The sequence below is a fragment of the Osmerus eperlanus genome, chromosome 14 (assembly GCF_963692335.1).
Source record: "Osmerus eperlanus chromosome 14, fOsmEpe2.1, whole genome shotgun sequence".
Lineage (NCBI taxonomy): Eukaryota > Metazoa > Chordata > Actinopteri > Osmeriformes > Osmeridae > Osmerus > Osmerus eperlanus.
The window spans coordinates 8,590,212-8,609,265 of record NC_085031.1 but is presented as its reverse complement, the minus strand read 5'-3'; the positions used below and the strand labels follow the sequence as shown (position 1 = coordinate 8,609,265).

At 48.2% G+C, this 19,054-nt stretch overlaps 1 protein-coding gene across 2 annotated transcripts in view; it reads left to right on the top strand.

Annotated features, from left to right (window-relative positions):
* LOC134034134 (ankyrin-2-like) overlaps positions 1–19,054 on the top strand; it is a 61,405-nt gene that overhangs the window by 6,447 nt on the left and 35,904 nt on the right. For both annotated transcript variants that reach the window (XM_062478498.1, XM_062478499.1), the window contains exons 2-19: positions 6,941–7,042; positions 11,605–11,703; positions 12,824–12,922; positions 13,184–13,282; positions 13,452–13,637; positions 13,871–13,894; positions 15,045–15,143; positions 15,265–15,363; positions 15,506–15,604; positions 15,800–15,997; positions 16,163–16,261; positions 16,574–16,672; positions 16,770–16,868; positions 17,851–18,048; positions 18,182–18,280; positions 18,380–18,478; positions 18,583–18,780; positions 18,899–18,997. In XM_062478498.1, coding sequence (XP_062334482.1) covers positions 6,941–7,042; positions 11,605–11,703; positions 12,824–12,922; positions 13,184–13,282; positions 13,452–13,637; positions 13,871–13,894; positions 15,045–15,143; positions 15,265–15,363; positions 15,506–15,604; positions 15,800–15,997; positions 16,163–16,261; positions 16,574–16,672; positions 16,770–16,868; positions 17,851–18,048; positions 18,182–18,280; positions 18,380–18,478; positions 18,583–18,780; positions 18,899–18,997 — 2,094 coding nt within the window. The remainder of the gene's footprint in view (positions 1–6,940; positions 7,043–11,604; positions 11,704–12,823; positions 12,923–13,183; positions 13,283–13,451; positions 13,638–13,870; positions 13,895–15,044; positions 15,144–15,264; positions 15,364–15,505; positions 15,605–15,799; positions 15,998–16,162; positions 16,262–16,573; positions 16,673–16,769; positions 16,869–17,850; positions 18,049–18,181; positions 18,281–18,379; positions 18,479–18,582; positions 18,781–18,898; positions 18,998–19,054) is intronic.

Sequence of the window (19,054 nt, the reverse complement as noted above, 5' to 3'; positions counted from 1 at the left end):
TTTCTGCCACTCATTCACTCATGAAACCACTCCCTCTGTGAGAGAGAGAGAGAGAGAAAGAGAGAGAGAGACCGAGCGAGCGAGAGAGAGCAGAAATATGAACATCATAATCTTCATAAAAGATGTATGCAGTCCTGAAGGCTGCCTGGTCCTGAACACTCAGAGTGAGGCTACATCCATTACAGCGGGAGACTGCGTCATCATCAGCAAAGCCTTCAGCTCCTCCATTAGTCAACATGATCAGCAATGTCAACAACATCGGCCACAACAACAACAACAACCACGTCAATAATGTGTCAATTGCGTGTGGCTGTAGCCTGTGTACGTGTTGTTCTACACACAGGACACACATACACACTGACCAAAAAACTGAAAGGCACTTTTGTCACGTCTTTCAGTTCTCCGCAGCATGTGCAGAGAAGCTAAATGAATCATTTGCACACACCTAAAAACACTTCTGTTCTAGACTACTGCTACTCTGTGATCAGGTGATCAATCAATAAGCAAGCAAATTATTATCTACTGTGTAGTGTGTACGCGCATGTGTGTGTGTGTGTGTGTGTGTGTGTGTGTGTGTGTGTGTGTGTGTGTGTGTGTGTGTGTGTGTGTGAGTGAGAAAGAGAGACCGAAAGAGAGAGAGACAGAAAGAGAGAGAGAAAGAAATAAACTAAATGAGAGACACAAAAAGAGAGTGAGAGATACATAGTATCTGTGTTTGTAAATACCCCAAGATGTTTGGACAAAGCCCCACCCCCAGCTTGAAGCCTGAAGCAAAGGCTAACATTTTGTTATGTTCATTAATGAATGCTTTTACTGATAATCAATGTGGATTATTCGTAATATCTCTAATCAAACTGTGAAATGGTTTTATCAATACCCCCGATCCACCAGCAGAGAGTGCTACAGTCACAGATCCGATTTCAGGGCCCACCAATATTGTTCAGTAGCAGACTGATCGTCCTCTCCACCAGCCAGCAGGCACGCTCACTTTAACTCTGAGAACATGGACATGACTTTCTCTAAGTTTGAATGATTCAAATAAGAACTGACTCAGTTTAAATGTACACGCATTCACACTAAGACTGAAAAGAACATGCACGTACAGTGTGTATTGGCAGGTACAGATGTGTACATGTACACTCACACTCAGAGCTGTCAGATAAGATGTAGTCAAGACCGTTCCAGTACAGTAGTTGCAGTGCCGCAAAGCAATGATGAGACAGCACCACTTTCCAGAAGATCGGGCTATTGTTTGCCCCCACCCCATTTGTTCCAAATGGTGTGTTCCTTCCTGTATACTCTGGGATCAGAGAAGGACAAGCTGTACCCGCCCGCCCTGCAGACGCCCTGCCTGTTTCTCTTTGGAGGAAAGGAGGGGAGGAGAGGAGAGAAGGAAAGGAAAGGAGAAGAGTGTGATATGAGGACGGTAGAGGAGAGGTAAGAAGAGGAGACTGGTGGGGAGGAGAGAGGTGAGGAGGGGAAGGGAGGAGAGAGGTGAGGAGGGGAAGGGAGGAGAGAGGTAAGGAGGGGAAGGGAGGAGAGAGGTGAGGACGGTAGGATATTGTAGCAGAGTGAGGGGGGGTGGGTAACAGAGACAGTGGTTTGCAGTGGCTGGAGGTCTGGCAGTAGGTTGGCTGTTTGCTGGCATTCTGCCTGCCTAAAGCCCTTACACACTGAAACCTCTCTTACAGCTGGGGATCACACACACACACCCTGCTGATGTTCAGACAGCTGGCAGCTCCTGTGCACATCCTCTTTTGTGTGTGTGTCTGTGTGGTACTGTATGTGAGTCTATATATTCATACACCCCCCCCCATCCTCCTATCCTTATCTCTCAGTCTGTCATATGCGCGCACATGCCATTCACTGTGTGTCTGCTGTGCGTCCACTGGAGTTGTATTCAGACTCCAACTTAGACTCCCCATCCTCTCTCTCTGACTCTCTTTTTCTCTCGCTCTTTCTCGCTCTCGCTCTTTATTTCTCTGCTTGTCTTTCTCTCGCTCTTTCTTCTCTTGGAACACTCTTCTCTTTCTCGCTATCATACTTTTTTCTTTCAATTTTTTTCTCTCTGTCTCTGTCTTTCTCTCTCTTTCTCTCTCTTTCTCTGTCTTTCTCTCTTGTTCTCTCAGTCTTTCTATATATTTCTCTCTTTCCACTGGATTTCTCGGGGGAAGAACAGACGCTTTATTTAGCCTGTTCACAGATATGTAAAGGGAGTAGTATTTTTCAAACTGGTGCATTTCAAACTGGATTTCTGGAACCACAGCTCAGTCTGCTTTTGGATAAGTACACCATCTTTTTGGACGATTATTGCATTCTGTTTTCTTTGGCTGCAGTAGAACTGGTTGCTATCAGGGACTACTCAGGCAACTCAGGGTGTTTCCCTCTGAGTCTCCACCTCAGTCACCTGCACAGGAAAGTGTGCAAAGTTTCTGAAGAGAGGAAGTGAGGGAGAAAGAAAGAGAGATTGTGTGTCGGTGTGTGTGTGTGTGTAAGCCATGGCCCATGCTGCGGCCCACCTGAAGAAGGCTCGAGAGTTTGAGCAGCTCCCTGAGCTCCAAGCCATCCAGAAAGCCAGGGAGAGAAGGCGACGCCACAGAGAGAGAGCCGAGCGCAAGCGGCAGGTAACCCCCACACACAGCCGCTATCTTGGTTACAAAGGCTTTGATGTCATATTTATGATTCCTCTGTGCCCTGATTGGGATCACTGTAGTGTACATTACTTGCGTGTGTGTGAGAGGGGGGGGGGCATGCATGTGTGTGTGTGGGGGACTTTTTGTGATTGTGTGTGGGGGGGCTTGCCCGTGTGTGTGACTTTGCAAGTGTGTGTGGACTTGCGTGCGTGTAATCAGTTGAGCAGATTAAAAGGACAGTGGTGACGTGATGCTGAGTGTGATGCCCTGACCTGAGCTCCTGCGTTGGTGTGTGTGTGTGTGTGTGTGTGGGGGGGGGGGGGGGGGTATAGTGCATGAAGCAGGTCTTAGATGGAGGGCTTGGGGGAAATTCAGGATATTGGGGATATCACAGATGGCAGATGCATCAGTTTGATTAATAGAGATGCCCTGTATAGAATCTGTACACCACTAGAAGTGAGTAGGATGGTGTAGGAATTAAATTAACAACTGAAAAGGATTAGTATACATAGTAGAATAGTGAAGAGATAGGAATGAGATTAGCTCCATTCCTGAAGCATGAGTCCACTAGAGCCAAAAGAATGAGAGCTTTTGACTATGCTGGTTGGATGTTTGAACATCAACAATGATGTAAACATTAGAAGAGGATCTAATCGGTTATCCCTGTTGGTTTAATCCAGTATGTACAATACAATGTCCAAGACTCACTTTATCTTAATCTACGCTTGCAAGTACGCACGCACACACACAAACATACTTGCACGCACGCACAGACACAATTATTGGGTCCTATAAGAGATTCTCTGAGTGTTTGTAGCCTGAGGTCACTTCATTAACTGAGTGCAACTGGAACACAGACCATTCTGCCCGCGACACAAACACAGACTCCAACATGACCAACCCACATATTGATCATGGACACTATGCTGTACTAGACCACTCTACCTCTGAATTTCAGGATAATCTTTATAAAAAATAAGGAGTTTTGGTCAAACGTGAAGTAGACGCATGGTGGTGGAGATCTGATCCCAGACCAGGGATTACGGTGTAACCTTTAACCCTCTAGCTCCTCTGCTTAGATCTCTGGCATTCCTGGAGAGCACCAGCGCCTGGGGGCGGGGGGCATGGGCTCTGTCCCAGCCTGTACCCAGCTAGCACGCACCCCTCACTGGGGAGGTGGAGTCAAGGGCCTGGGCTGCCAGGGAGTGGCTGGGGGTAAAAATAGCCCCCGGGCGGGAGAGGCCTGAGCTAGCTGGGGGAGAGTAGTGTTTACGAGGGGCAGTTGTTGCAGAGTGAGGGTTAAGGACTGGGACGAGAGGGAGCCAGAGGGGACAGAAAGAGGGGCAACAAGCGGACATAGCTCTGCATGGAGTCTGATCAGTATGGTTCAGTAGAGAGGACGGAAGGCTTGGCTGCATGGGTGAAGGGGTGTAGGCCAGGATAAGCTAGCATCAGGCTAGAGACTGGTGTAAACTGGGCGCAGATATCTGTCCTACAGAGTACAGAAGGGTGTGTGGACACTAGGCAGGATGGACTAGGGGAGGGTTTGAGGTAGATGTTAAAGACCACTGTACATGACATAAAGGACTGAGTCTGGACTGAACTTGGAGACCTGAGCGGACCATCTTATTTTCGGAGGCTCATTTGGGATTGCCCCCCCCCCCCCGCCCTTAAGGCAACAAACAACAGCAAAAAGGCCGGTTGTGGTGTCGTGTGTTCTGGCACTATGGGCAACGCCTGTAGCTCCAGTAAGGGTGTGAAGACAGTGGGAAGCGACGCAGAGTTGAACCTTCAACCAGACGACTCCGGCTCTGACCCTGGATATGAGCCTGACCCCCTGGTAAGACTGGGATGGAGAGGGGGATGGGGAGAGAGGGTGGAGGTGGGGCAGATGGGAGAGAGAGCTGCAAAAGGGAGGAAGGATGGGTGGGGGGGGGGGGGAGGAGGGAGAGTGCAGGGAGAGAAAACGGCATCTTGTCAGCATTTTTGTGTTGATGTAATTTTATCTGGAAAGTGTTTGTGTGTGCAGTTTAACCTGTTTACGCTCCTGTTTCGCTCGCGAGACAAAAATGCTGCCTCCCCCTTCCTCAGTTACGACGCACTAAATTCTAAAAAATATATTTTTTAGACGCTACACATGTTATACATCGTTGGAAAGCTACGATTCTTGTGCTTCCATTGAAATAAACCAATTCAAGATCAAGTCGCAATAGCAAGCAAAGTCAACGTCTTTTTCCGGTGAACATTCCTTCAACAATGCCAAAGAAAAAAGTTGTACTCACCCTAAGTTGTTCAAATAGGTCCAGGTGTGCAAATCATGCCATCAAAACTTGATCTGCGTAAGTCCCAAGGGTTCAAAGTATCTAACCATGTAAAGTAATTCGTCCAAATACAATGTTTTACGTTCATGAATAGCCATTATCCTTTGTTTCATTATGCAAGTTAGCCGACGGAAGAAACAACTTGTTCACATAAAAGTGTTATTTTCTCAGATTTATCAACGGAGTATTTACAAAATGAAGGTCTCAAAATGTCCGTTGAACCCTCCCCTTTTGATTGACACCTTGTTCGACCCAATAGGAGCTTCCATGCCCCGTTGACAGCCCTCTAAAGCCAACTAGGTCTGTGCGTCCTGCCCCCCCCCCCGCCCCCCCCCCCCACACTCGTTCTAAACAAATTTCTCGAACTGGCTTCGACTGGCTCTGAAATTAGCTCGTTAGCCTTGTAGCTGACAGCTAGCTGAAAATGCCAATACCTCATTTGTATGCGTCTGTGGAGCCTTCAAAATAACAGTCGATTGCGCAATATGGTTGACAGAATCAGTGTTCTTTGTGCGCCAATCCTTGGAATCAGATAAAGCACTCCAATGTGTTCATGCTTCAGTTTTTGTGTTTCAGTATTACTAATTAGGGATTTAGCTATTATATATGATAGTTCTAAGTACCACCTTTCATTAGAGATAACAATTATGAAAAATAATACCTTTTTATTTGACCTTGACCTTGGTTACAAAGGGTCATTTTGGAGTCTCCAAAAGACCCTTTTAGAAAATTCCTGGATGTACTCTTATAAAAACATGTGTCAAATATGAATATATTGTGGTATTATGTTTGACTTTTGATTTGAATTGGGTAAGGCTTCAACCTGTGGTCCAATTTAGTCTTCCAGATAATACCTACCACCTCTAGGCCTATTCAGGCCTCTGTTTTCAAAACAAAATCTAGGCGGAAATAGAAATTTTCACTTTCCTTGTGTTCAAGCTTCTATTACTCAACACTAGAAGGACTGACAGGGGTCCTGACAACAGGGGACATAACTTCAGAGTGTCAGCTTTCAAAAGAGATCATTTACATGCATGTACTCCAAATGGTTCAAGAACAGCTTCCAATTTACTTTGGGTATGCTGTTTAGGCGTTTTCAGGCAAATTTAACAGGAACATGAAAAGGTTAAGAGCAGATATTATGCCTTCCAGGATGTATGTGTGTGTGTGTGTGTCAGATGACCTCATCGTTAGAGGGGATTTGACCCCATTAAGCGCTTGGACAGAGTCTGCGTCAAAAGGGTGGCAAAGACCCAACTATGATCAAGCCTCTTGATGCCCTGTCTGACCCTGCTAGTCAGAGAGCTCTCTCCTTCTGCAGGGTCCACTGCTTCACAAAACAACTTGAGTCAGTCACCCTTAATGAGAGTTTGAACATCACGTTAGTGTGATATCATCCAAACTTGGTCTTACTGTGAGCTTGAGTTTGTTCCCCTCGCGATGTTACCGTAATATGACAGCACACTTCCTGAATTTGGCAATGAATGACTCCTCAAATATGTTTTTAGTTTGTGTGTGTGTCAGTGTGTGTGCTTTCAGCTGTTTCTTCTCTGTAGTCCATGTGTCTGCGAGCTAAATGTAGGTACTTGAAACAAAAACTGATGAGACAGGGAACACTGTTCTTGACACACACAGAAACACACTGACACACACTGACACACACAGAAACACACAGACACACACAGGAACACACAGAAACACACTGGACATTTTCATGATAAAGACGTTGATGAGTTGATGCATATGCAGCCGGGAGGCTTCAGCTCGACAAGTTAACACCACGAGGAACAGAGTTCCAGCCATTCAACACTCACACTCACATGTAATGGATCAAAACATTCTCTTAAAGTGACTTCTCTTTTTCCCTTCTCACCTGTCTTTCTCTCTCTCTCTCTCTACATCACTCCATCTCTCTCTCTATCATCCATCTTTCTCTCTCTCTCATTCTCCATCTTCCACCCATCGCTCTATCCATCCTCCCCACAGTCGGACAGCAACACCAGCTTCCTGCGTGCGGCGAGGGCGGGGAACCTGGACAAGGTCCTGGAGCTCCTGAAGGGTGGCGTGGACATCAGCACCTGCAACCAGGTGTGTGTGTGTGTTGGTATGAGAGTCACAGCTGCTTGAGTTCTGTTACATACTTCCTTATGTAATGGATTAACTTCTGCTCTCGCATGTTATTTGGCTTTTCACATCACAACTTATTCTTTTGTTGTCACAAGTTTTTTAATCTTTTATGTAACGCGGACAGGGCTCTTTGTCCTAACGACGGTGCCAGGGTGGGAACACAGGGGGCACAGTGGGTGGAGGGAGGACCAGATCAAACTCTCACACTCACTTCCTTACTTATTCACTCAGTCATTCACCCAGTCATACACTCAGTCATACACTCAGTCATACACTCAGTCATTCACCCAGTCATTCACCCAGTCATTCACTCAGTCATTCACTCAGTCATACACTCAGTCATACACTCAGTCATACACTCACACCCTCACACGTGCACATACAGTACAAACGCGAGCCCACATCCACACACTCCTACGCTGGGAACTGTGGATAGTCTTTTGTAGCAGTTCATGCCATTTTCTGGCACTGGCCGTTCCAGCTTAGAGTGATCAAACAGCTGGAGATCACGGACACAAATACACACACTCACACACAGAGTAATACGTAATCCTGTACAAAACCTCTCTCTCAAAAAAAAACTGCAGTCCCTTCATAATGACACAGTCATTGACTCTCTGTTAACTTGAACAAACACTAGAACACTTTAGAAACACTGTCCTGCCCCCCCCCCCCCCCACACACACACACACTCACCCACCACTCACCGCCCATAGTCTCACTGTGTTGTAGAAGACAGCTGAAGCCTCTGCAATGTGCTGAGTGTGGAACACATTGACAGCTGGGCCAGGTCTGTCTGATGCCTCGTGTCTCCATGGTGACTGAGGCTGTATATGTTGAGGGCCTCCACAGATGTACGTAACGTATCCCAATGTAAAGGGGTCTCGTCTAATACCTGGGGGGGTTCTCAGGCCTGGGCCTTCTTCTGTCTCTCACACACAGCTGTTCTCACCCACGCCCCTCCCCCCCCACTCCCCCTTCTCCCCACAACCTCACCCTGATACCACTAGAGGGGGAGGGAGTCAGGGTTCAAAGAACCCCCCCTACATCGCTAAATCTCACCCCCCCTCTGTCCTGTCTCAGAATGATTTACAGTGGACACAAGGAATCTTAAATAGGAGACAAGGGAGGAGCTGGTTGGGACTGTGAATCATGAGTGTGTGTGGATGTATGCTGTAAGATTGAGTGGAAGTATATGTGTCGACTCTGTCTCCACAACAGTTTGACCTCCTCACATTAACACACTGGTCTCTCATTGGAGGAGCTCACCTCCCAGAATGTCCCACTGCAATCAAAGTTACCATTCCAACAATCTGTTAGGCTGTTGTCATGGTAACGGCACTATATGTTTTGCGGGTCAACGCTCGTACTGCACGGACTATCATTGTTTCACAAACTGCCACACACACACATGCGCAGGCACTTGCACATACAGACACATATACACACATGCACATACACACACTCATTGCTTGCAATAAGAGACTTTTGGCATTCATTCTTGTGTGTAGTTGGGAGATCATGTACAATCCTTGGACATGTGATATTCAAGATGAAAGTCAGGTTGGCTGTGTGTGTATGTGTCTGAATGTGTAAATGCCACTACCAAACAGCTGATAAAATTCCTGGTAAGAGTCACGAGGCAAACACTAATCAACAGCTTCTTGATTTCACCTTTGACCTTTCAACAACGTTGCGTTCTGTAACCCCAGGGAGGTGCTGGAAGTAGAGCAGAACACTGTATAACTAGAACTACAGTCCCTCAGGGCCTGCTGGGCCACTCACTGCTCTATCCTCAGTGCCTGCTGGGCCACTCACTGCTCTATCCTCAGTGCCTGCGGGGCCACTCACTGCTCTATCCTCAGTGCCTGCTGGCCACTCACTGCTCTATCCTCAGTGCCTGCTGGGCCACTCACTGCTCTATCCTCAGTGACTGCTGGGCCACTCACTGCTCTATCCTCAGTGACTGCGGGGCCACTCACTGCTCTATCCTCAGTGACTGCGGGGCCACTCACTGCTCTATCCTCAGTGACTGCTGGGCCACTCACTGCTCTATCCTCAGTGACTGCGGGGCCACTCACTGCTCTATCCGAATCAGAATCAGAATGGGATTTATTCGCCATGAAAGTTTGCACAGACAAGGAATTTGCTTTGGCAGGAAGGTGCATACAATAAACATATACCTAAAATGTAAATATGTGGACTATCTATACTAAGGGTACATAAACTAGCAGTACTAAGTGGGATTAGAATAGAATAGAATTAAATATACAATAAAATAAAATATAAGTTGCCGTAAATTACAATATAAAAATACAAAAATACAAATATCAGTGACTGCTGGGCCACTCACTGCTCTATCCTCAGTGCCTGCTGGGCCACTCACTGCTCTATCCTCAGTGCCTGCTGGGCCACTCACTGCTCTATCCTCAGTGACTGCAGGGCCACTCACTGCTCTATCCTCAGTGACTGCAGGGCCACTCACTGCTCTATCCTCAGTGCCTGCTGGGCCACTCACTGCTCTATCCTCAGTGCCTGCTGGGCCACTCACTGCTCTATCCTCAGTGCCTGCAGGGCCACTCACTGCTCTATCCTCCCCTCACACTCTGTTACCTGAAGTGGAAGCACAGTCTGGTAACACTGCAGTGACATGAGGAGGAGGAGGAAGAGGAGGAGGAGGAGCAGCAGGACGAGGAGGAGGAGGAGGAGGAGGAGAGACCAGAAGGGGAAATCTGTGTATGTCAGACGTCTGACAGTGAAGAGGGAGAGAGAAAAAGAAAGGAAGGGGGAGTGAGAGAAAGAGGGAAAGAGAGAAAGAGTAAGAACCGGATAAAGGACGATCAAGATTTACGTGTGTCAGTGTAGACACATGTAACGATAATCTATTAGGATGTTGTACTCTCAGCTTCTTATCCTAGTGTGTAATACCCATGGTGATGAGTTATCATGGTTGTCAAATGTACGCAACTGATTTTTGCAGAACCTATTTTATCTTATCTTCCATATGACATTGCGTGTTTGTGAGTGTGCCTCCTCCTTAAATGTGCAGTTCTTAAAGCACGTTGTGCGCGCGCGTGTGTCAACCCCCCCCCCCCCACAATGAAAGGCCAAGCCCTCTCCATCCTAATCCCACCACACGGTAATCTGTGGTGAGTGATATTACTCTCTAATCCACAGGCTTTTATTTTCCCCTTCCATCTCTGTCCCTGCTACCCTGCTACCTACCCTGGTCCACCCTTCGATAGCTGACGAAGGGAAAATCCCAGCCTTTTATTATCATGTTACTAATGAGATTAGATGTTGGCTGGGGTGGGGGCGGGGCTGGGACTGGGTGTGTTGCATTTGTTGTTATAAATCAATGCACTTTCCATTCCTTCTCTGGTGCAACTGTAGGTTCATTAGCTAAGTGAAGTCAGGTCTGGTTGGGAGATGAATATATTCCGAGCATGATCATATCTGATTCTGGATCTGAGGGAGGGGTCCCACTCTAACATAGCAGGAAGCTCTCTCAACCGCAGACTTTATGTAGGAATTATGTAATCTCATTACAGAAACATCAATCACATTTCTATTATGACACACACATGCATACATTCACAAAATGCCCTCAGAGAAATGCCCTTTTCCATTTTCAAGTAGTGACATTTTCGACAGCTTCTAAAAATGAACGTGTACTCGTGTTTGTGTGTGCGTCCTGGAGACTCTCAGTGATGGTGCAGAAACTTGAGACCATATGGCCGTTTGGCATTCAGGAGACTCACTGTAGACGTGTGTGTCTGTAATGCCCAGAATGTGAGTCCCAGTACGTGCATGGGTGCGCGAGTGGTGTTGTTGGTGTGTGAACTCGCGCCAGGGAGCGGGAACAGGGGTCTGAGTTTGGGGGTGAGGGAGTTATGGGGGGGATGGCAACATAGCACCTGTCTTTCCTTCAGTGCTGAAGAAGGCTTTGAAAGCAAGAGGGACTGTAGCTGCTCTGTGCCCGTCTGAGACAGCCAACCAGGGAGGAACAATCACAGCTCCCATCCCTCCGCAAGTCTCTGGACCCACACCAGGGGAACTGGGGAGATTGGCGCATCTCACTTATCCCACTCTCAACAAAAAGAGAAAAAAGGAGTAGATGAGAAAGAAAAAAAACAACGTTAGCGAGAAGACATGAAGGAGAGAGAGGAGAAATAGACCAGGATTAAGTACACATGATGGAGGAGGAGGTGAAACTTTGTTCTCTGTGTGTGTGTTTGCGTGTGTGTTTGCGCACGTCTGTGTGTATGTCAAATATCTGGTCTTCTTGTCACCTTGTAGCTGGTATATTTACCTTGTCTCAATGAACATCTTCTAGAGTATTCCTTTTACTCATACTCATTGTTTTTACTTTCATGTGTTGTGATGGTTTTAAAGTACTTTGTACAAGCAGATCCACATGATTTAATTCAACGACTGACTTCAGATCTGTGGTCCCTGCGGTAGAACACTGTGAATGGGTGGAGTGTGTTATTTAACGCCTGTCCTGGGATCTGTGTGTCTAGAATGGTCTCAACGCGCTGCACCTGGCAGCCAAAGAGGGGCATGAGGACCTGGTGGAGGAGCTGCTGGAGAGAGGCGCGCCCGTTGACTCTTCCACTAAGGTAACCGTGGCAACCCCTCACGCTCTTGACTCTGCCGCTAAGGCAACAGTGGTAACCCCTCACCCCTGACCTTTACATTTGCCAGAATCAGAATGTAGTTACCTCGGCTCAACTAAAGTCACCATTATGTAGCCGTGACCCTGTCAACTCTTTACCCAACCCCAGACCCTTTACCCGGCCATAAACCTGACCCCTGACCCTAACTATAACCCAAGAGACGAGACAGACCAACACTTTGTGCAGTCATCTGTTGTTCTCCCTCTAGTAACGAGAGATGCTAGAGGAGGGAAGGAGAGGAGAGACAACGAGCAGAGAGAGACGAAGAGCAGGATCAGTGTTTCCGAGGTGTAAATCACTGACTGGAATCTCACTCATCCTTGGTGTCTGTCATCTGATCTGGTAGAGAAAGGGAGGGGGGGAGAGAGGAAGAGAGGGGGTCAGAGGGAGAGAAAGAAGGAGGGAGAGAGTTAGAAAGGACGGGGCACATGAGCCAAGGGTATCAGATGACGGGGGTCGCTCTTCAACAGACAGAGAACGTAAACAACCTCCAGTGAATCTCTCCCCACCCTCTATCCATCAGTCCTCTCTCTTTCCCTCCCCTCCCTCTATCCCTTTTTTTTGGCCCCCCTCATTTTAAAATGAAAAATAAAATTATTTTTTCCACCCCCCTCATTCTCTCACCTTCCACTCTTCCTCTCTCCACTATTGTGCCCCCCCCCTCAATCATTCCATCCGATCAGTCAATCCATGATCTGACTTGATTATGTCACATAAACCGTAGATTTGCTGCTTGTGTCTAGCGTTCTAGTCTGTGATTGGTAGATAGGTTTGATACATCCTGTTAACAGCTGATGGGCATCATGTGCCATCTCATCAGTGTGGTGTTAATGTGGCCTTGTGTGTCCTTCACACCCCATAAAACACATTAATCCGCACACACACTCTCTCACACACACACACACACTCTCTCACACACACACACACACACACACTCTCACATGCACACACACAAACTCTTCTACACACATACACGCACAAACTATTCTACACACTCACACTCACACACACACACCAGATACACACAGATTCATAAACACACTTTCCTAAATGTTCCCTGCAGAAAGGAAATACTGCCCTTCACATCGCTTCTTTAGCTGGACAAAGAGAAGTGGCCAGACTGCTGTTGAAGAGAGGGGCAGATGTCAACGCCCAATCACAGGTCAGAACTCTGAGAATGAAGACTTGTATCATTAAAGTCTGATAAGACCTGTTCTGTTCTCCCTTGGTTGGTACTGTACTTGTAGGCATTGGTAGGTCCAACTTACATTACATGGAGGTGTTCAGTTCAGTTCTTTGTAACTGTGTGTGTGTGTGTGTGTGTGTGTGTGTGTGTGTGTGTGTGTGTGTGTGTGTGTGTGTGTGTGTGTGTGTGTATGTGTGTGTGTGTGTGCGTGTGTGTATGTGTTTGTTTTCTCGGCAGAATGGTTTCACGCCTCTGTACATGGCGGCCCAGGAGAACCACCTGGAGGTGGTGCGGTACCTGCTGGAGAACGAAGGGAACCAGAGCACTGCCACAGAGGTCTGTCTACCTGTCTGTCTGCCTGTCTGTGTGAATGTCTGCCGGCCTGCCTATCTGTCTGTGTAAACGTCTGTCTGTCTGCCTGCCTGCCTGCCTGCCTGTCTGTCCACCTACCTGACTGCCTACCTGACTGTCTACCTGTCCTCAAGAATCTCCATTCTGTGTTCAGGACGGCTTCACCCCGCTGGCCATCGCCCTCCAGCAGGGCCACAACCAGGTGGTGTCCCTGCTGCTGGAGCACGACACCAAGGGCAAGGTCCGCCTGCCGGCGCTGCACATCGCCGCCCGCAAAGACGACACCAAGTCTGCCGCTCTGCTGCTGCAGAACGACCACAACGCCGACGTGCAGTCCAAGGTGAGGGGGGGGGGGGGGGGGGGGGGGGGGGAGGGCAGGGGATAGGAGGTCTGTGGCAGAGGATCGGCGGTCGTGTGAACCTGTTGTTTTTTTCCAGCGTGAGGATATGTGTGTGTTTGTCTTTTGACTAAACAATCCCCCTTTAACGAGCCAACACCAACCACCTTCCTCCCCTCCCCTCCCTCTTGTCTCTCTCCCGCTTCTCTCTCTCCCTCTCGTTGCGGCCATGCCAGATGATGGTCAATAGGACTACGGAGGTATACAGACTCGACCTTTCCTCTCTTCCTCCATTCTTTCCTTTCCTCCTCCCTCTGTCTCTTGTGCTCTCATTGGGACCATGTTAACTACTGTGTAGCATGCTGGTCGCATAGACTTTGTCTGGTCTTGGTCTCTGTCTGTCTGAACTGTTTGTTTGTGTGCAAAATGTGCACCCTGCATGATCTCTCAGGGTGATTACAATAATGTCTTGTTGGGGATAGACTCCCCATGAATGTGATTCTCTTGTTTATTTGTGTTGAGTTTGTTCATTCAAATTTTAACTTTATTTATTGCATAAGGGATCATCCTCTGACAATGTTGAGATAACAAATAATTATTTGATATAATCGTAAATTAGACTAGATAAAATCGAATAGTTTGTTGTTGATTTACCAGTTACATTTTTGTTTCTGCATGTACACATCATTATTTTTTTCTAAACGTGATGTAAGTCTGATTCTGTTAGACACAGTTCTTTCTTTAACTCTGTTTTTCAAATTACACCATGTCTAACAGAATGGGAAGGTAAGAAGAGAAATGTCTGTCAATTAGAAATCTATACATTCCTGTATTTACATTTTACTGTATTTATATATTTCTGTAGTTGTATAATTTTATTAGATATCTATAGTGTGTAGTCATTTTCTTTTTCTGTAGGTTTCTTTTGACAAGTTACTATGTTTTTTGTGTTCCTTTATTATTAAGCATGGGAACAGTTGGTGGTGGTGGCCATGTGCAATATTTAGCATGTATATTTTTCCTGACTTGTTGACCATAGTTTTCCCTTTCTAGCCTTCCGTTTATCTTTCTTTTCAGAAGCATGCAAATGTTTACTCTCTAGGCTCCTTCCTACTGTCTGTCTGCTGTGGAACATCTAATTTCACTAATTTAATCTTTTTCTTTCTTTTTCTCTTTTAACCCGTGCCCCCATCCCTTTCTATTTCTTCTCCTGTTTACATCCTACTGTCTTTTCATCCATCTCTCTCTCCGTTTGTCACTCTTCCTCCTCTTTCTCTTCCTCCTCCTCTTCCTCATCTCCTCCTTCTCTTTCTCATCCTCTCTTCCTCCTCCACTCCTCTTCCTTCTCCTTCTTCTCTCCTCCTACTCATTCTCCTGCTCTCCTCCCCTTCTCCTCTCTCTCTTTAACAGAGTGGTTTCACACCTCTGCACATTGCTGCTCACTATGGCAACGTGAATGTCTCCACCCTACTGCTAAACAGAGGGGCTGCTGTGGACTTCACAGCCAGGGTACGCCCCCTGCCCCCTCTCAGCCAATCACAGACCCCCTCTACCAAGAAATGGTGTTGCTTGGCCACTCACAACCTACAACAGCTGTATCCCTGACACTGTGTGTAACGTGTGTCCTCAGAATGGAATAACCCCCTTGCATGTGGCCTCCAAGAGAGGAAACACCAACATGGTGGCCCTGCTGCTGGACCGAGGAGCTCAGATTGATGCCAAGACCAGGGTGAGTGACACACACTCACAACAGAAATGTGCCCTGCTGTCACTGTCAATTGTAGCCCTTCTGGCATGAATAATTAGCTTGTAAGTAACATATGAGTCTGTTCTCTTGTTCCCTTATGTGTGTGTGTGTGTGTGTGTCTCAGGACGGCCTCACCCCACTGCACTGTGCGGCCAGGAGTGGACACGACCCAGCACTGGAGCTACTGCTGGAGAGAGGAGCACCTATGCTAGCGAGGACCAAGGTACACACACATGTATATGTGTGTCACACGCACACACACGGACGCACACATATGGATACGCGCTCACAAATGGACACGCAAACACACGCACACATACATACATACTGTATCGGCAGTCATAGACTTACTTGGATGGGCTGAATCAAAGGCGTAACTTCTCCTTGTCTCTCTCTGTTTCTTTCCCTCCTTCCACAGAACGGCTTGTCCCCGCTCCACATGTCGGCCCAGGGCGACCACGTGGAGTGTGTGAAGCACCTGCTGCAGTACAAGGCGCCTGTTGATGATGTCACTCTCGACTACCTGACAGCAGTGCACGTGGCGGCCCACTGTGGACACTACCGGGTCACCAAGCTGCTGCTGGACAAGAGGGCCAACCCCAATACGAGGGCGCTGGTACTGAACACACACACACTCACATACACACAGGCACTCTCTCACGCACACATATTCACACATGCTCTTGCACACACGCAGACAATGACTGACAATGACCCGTTTTATGTCGATCCATCCTACCCCTTCCCTCTTTCTCTCTCTCCCCTCCTCTCCTTGTCTCAGAATGGCTTCACCCCTCTGCATATTGCCTGTAAGAAGAACCGAGTGAAAGTGATGGAGCTGCTGATCAAGTATGGAGCCTCCATCCAGGCCATTACTGAGGTGAGACACCAGGGGGCACTGTGTCATACGAGTACACAGGGAGCAGCAGGGATTGGTTAGGTTGTGAGTCTTTGTTTCCTTATACTGTCTAGGGGGGCAAGAAACATTTTGAAACAACTTGTGCCCCTGGCTTTGGCCCTCTTCTGTCTCGTCGTCTCACTTTCTCTCCTTCTCTCTCTTGCTTCTGGCTGTATCTCTCTTTCTGTCTCAATCCCTCTTAATCTCTCTCTATCTCTCTCTCGATCTCTCTTTCAATCTCTCTTTCTCTCCCTCTCTTTCTGTCTCTCGGTCTCCTCCTGTCCATCTCTCCAGTCGGGTCTGACGCCCATCCATGTAGCAGCGTTCATGGGCCACCTCAACATCGTCCTGCTGCTGCTGCAGAACGGAGCCTCGCCCGACGTCTGCAACATTGTGAGTAATGCTGGCATCCAATCGCAGCCCACTTCCAACAGCTGTGCACTTCCTGTAATTGTCATCCGACCATGAATTGTTTGTGCGTGTGTCTCAGCGTGGAGAGACAGCCCTCCACATGGCAGCCCGTGCAGGTCAGATGGAGGTGGTTCGCTGTCTGCTGAGGAATGGAGCTCTGGTAGACGCCGTGGCCAGGGTGAGACCATCTGCCACTGATACACCTGACACACACACCTGACACACACACCTGGCACACACACCTGGCACACACACCTGACACACACACCTGGCACACACACCTGGCACACACACCTGACACACACACCTGACACACACACCTGACACACACACCTGACACACACACCTGGCAGACACACCTGGCAGACACACCTGGCAGACACACCTGACACACACACCTGACACACACACCTGGCAGACACACATGACACACACACCTGACACACACACCTGACACACACACCTGGCAGACACACATGACACACACACCTGACACACACACCTGGCAGACACACCTGGCAGACACACATGACACACATGCCCCGCACACACACCTGGCGCACTAATGACACATGGCACACACCTGATACACACACCTGGAACTACATGCTGATGAAGAAAGTGTTTTGTCCGTCTCTTCATAAACGGAGTGACTAAGTTCAGTTGAGTTCTGGATTTTAATAAGTATTTATCAATCTGCAGATTGGGAGAGAAAACCAGTCTTCTGACCATAAATGACAACACAACACCAAGCTTAGGTCTCAACCAGGTCTCTCTCAGCTCCGAAATCTTTTATAGGGCACAAGAATGTAAACATAGATTGTGACAGTCAGGCAGTAATGCCGTTTGAACAGTCTCAGAGAAAGAGATTCACTGCTCCCAACACATGACAACTCTCAGACTAGAGAGTTCATAGTTGGAGCTCTCCTTGTAGTCATGACAAGGAACGTTTAGCCAGTACTTTCTCCTGACCCCGAACATCTATTAACCCTGACACATAGACACAATATACTCTTATTAATAGCAAGCTTACATGAGAACGTACTAACTAGTATCCAATGACTAGTTATATTGATTAGTGAATAATGTAAGCACACAGGAAATCCCAATTTCTTCCACAATGCGCGAGGGACACCTTTTCACACAGCTGACTTCCCCAGGAGGACCAGACCCCGCTCCATATCGCGTCTCGCCTGGGGAAGATGGACATCGTCCAGCTGCTCCTGCAGCACATGGCCCACCCTGATGCCTGCACCACCAACGGCTACACCCCCCTGCACATCTCCGCCCGGGAGGGCCAGCTGGACACGGCTGCAGTGCTGCTGGAGGCTGGAGCCTCGCACTCGCTGGCCACCAAGGTGGAGACACACACGTACATACACACACGTAAACACACGCGTACACACACGCGTACACACACACACACACCCAGACATGTACACACTCACACACACACTATAACCAGTGCTACATTTTCATTTCCCTCTCCAGAAAGGGTTCACCCCCCTACACGTAGCAGCCAAGTACGGGAGCCTGGAGGTAGCTAAGCTTCTGCTGCAACGCAAGGCTCTCCCTGACGATGCTGGCAAGGTGGGCAGGAATAGACACTCTACAAGATGTTTATGTACAGTCGGAATATTCATTTAGAACATTCTGTGAGAATACAGACTTCTTCCCTACTTCTTTCAGAGCGGCCTCACTCCTCTGCACGTCGCCACTCACTATGACAACGAACAGGTGGCGCTGTTGCTGCTGGACAAAGGGGCGTCGCCCCACGCCACTGCCAAGGTACGGCTAGCTTACAGCCCCAGGTCTTGTCGGCACTCACACACGCGCACACGCACAGACATGCCCCTGCATGTGTGACAGCCAACGTGCTCCTTGTGATCCAGAATGGCTACACGCCTCTCCACATCGCGGCCAAGAAGAACCAGACGAGTGTGGGCTCGTCCCTGCTGCAGTATGGGGCGGAGACCAACGTGTTGACCAAGCAGGGCGTCACCCCGCTGCACCTGGCGTCTCAGGAGGGCCACGCAGAGATGGCTAGCGTTCTGCTGGGCAAAGGAGCCCACGTCAACGCAGCCACCAAGGTGACACACACAAACGCGTCTTTTCGTGTCCTTTTTGTTCTCCAGCTACGTTTTCTTCTTCAAGTCTGCTGAAGTGAAAGAAGTCCACAACTCTACAATGACTGTCCTCTCTCTCCAGAGTGGCCTGACCTCTCTTCACCTCGCTGCTCAGGAGGACAGAGTCCACGTCGCAGAAACCCTGGCTAAACATGATGCCATCCTGGACCAGCAGACAAAAGTGAGAATACACACACACACATACTGTCCACACACACATGCACACACACACACTAAT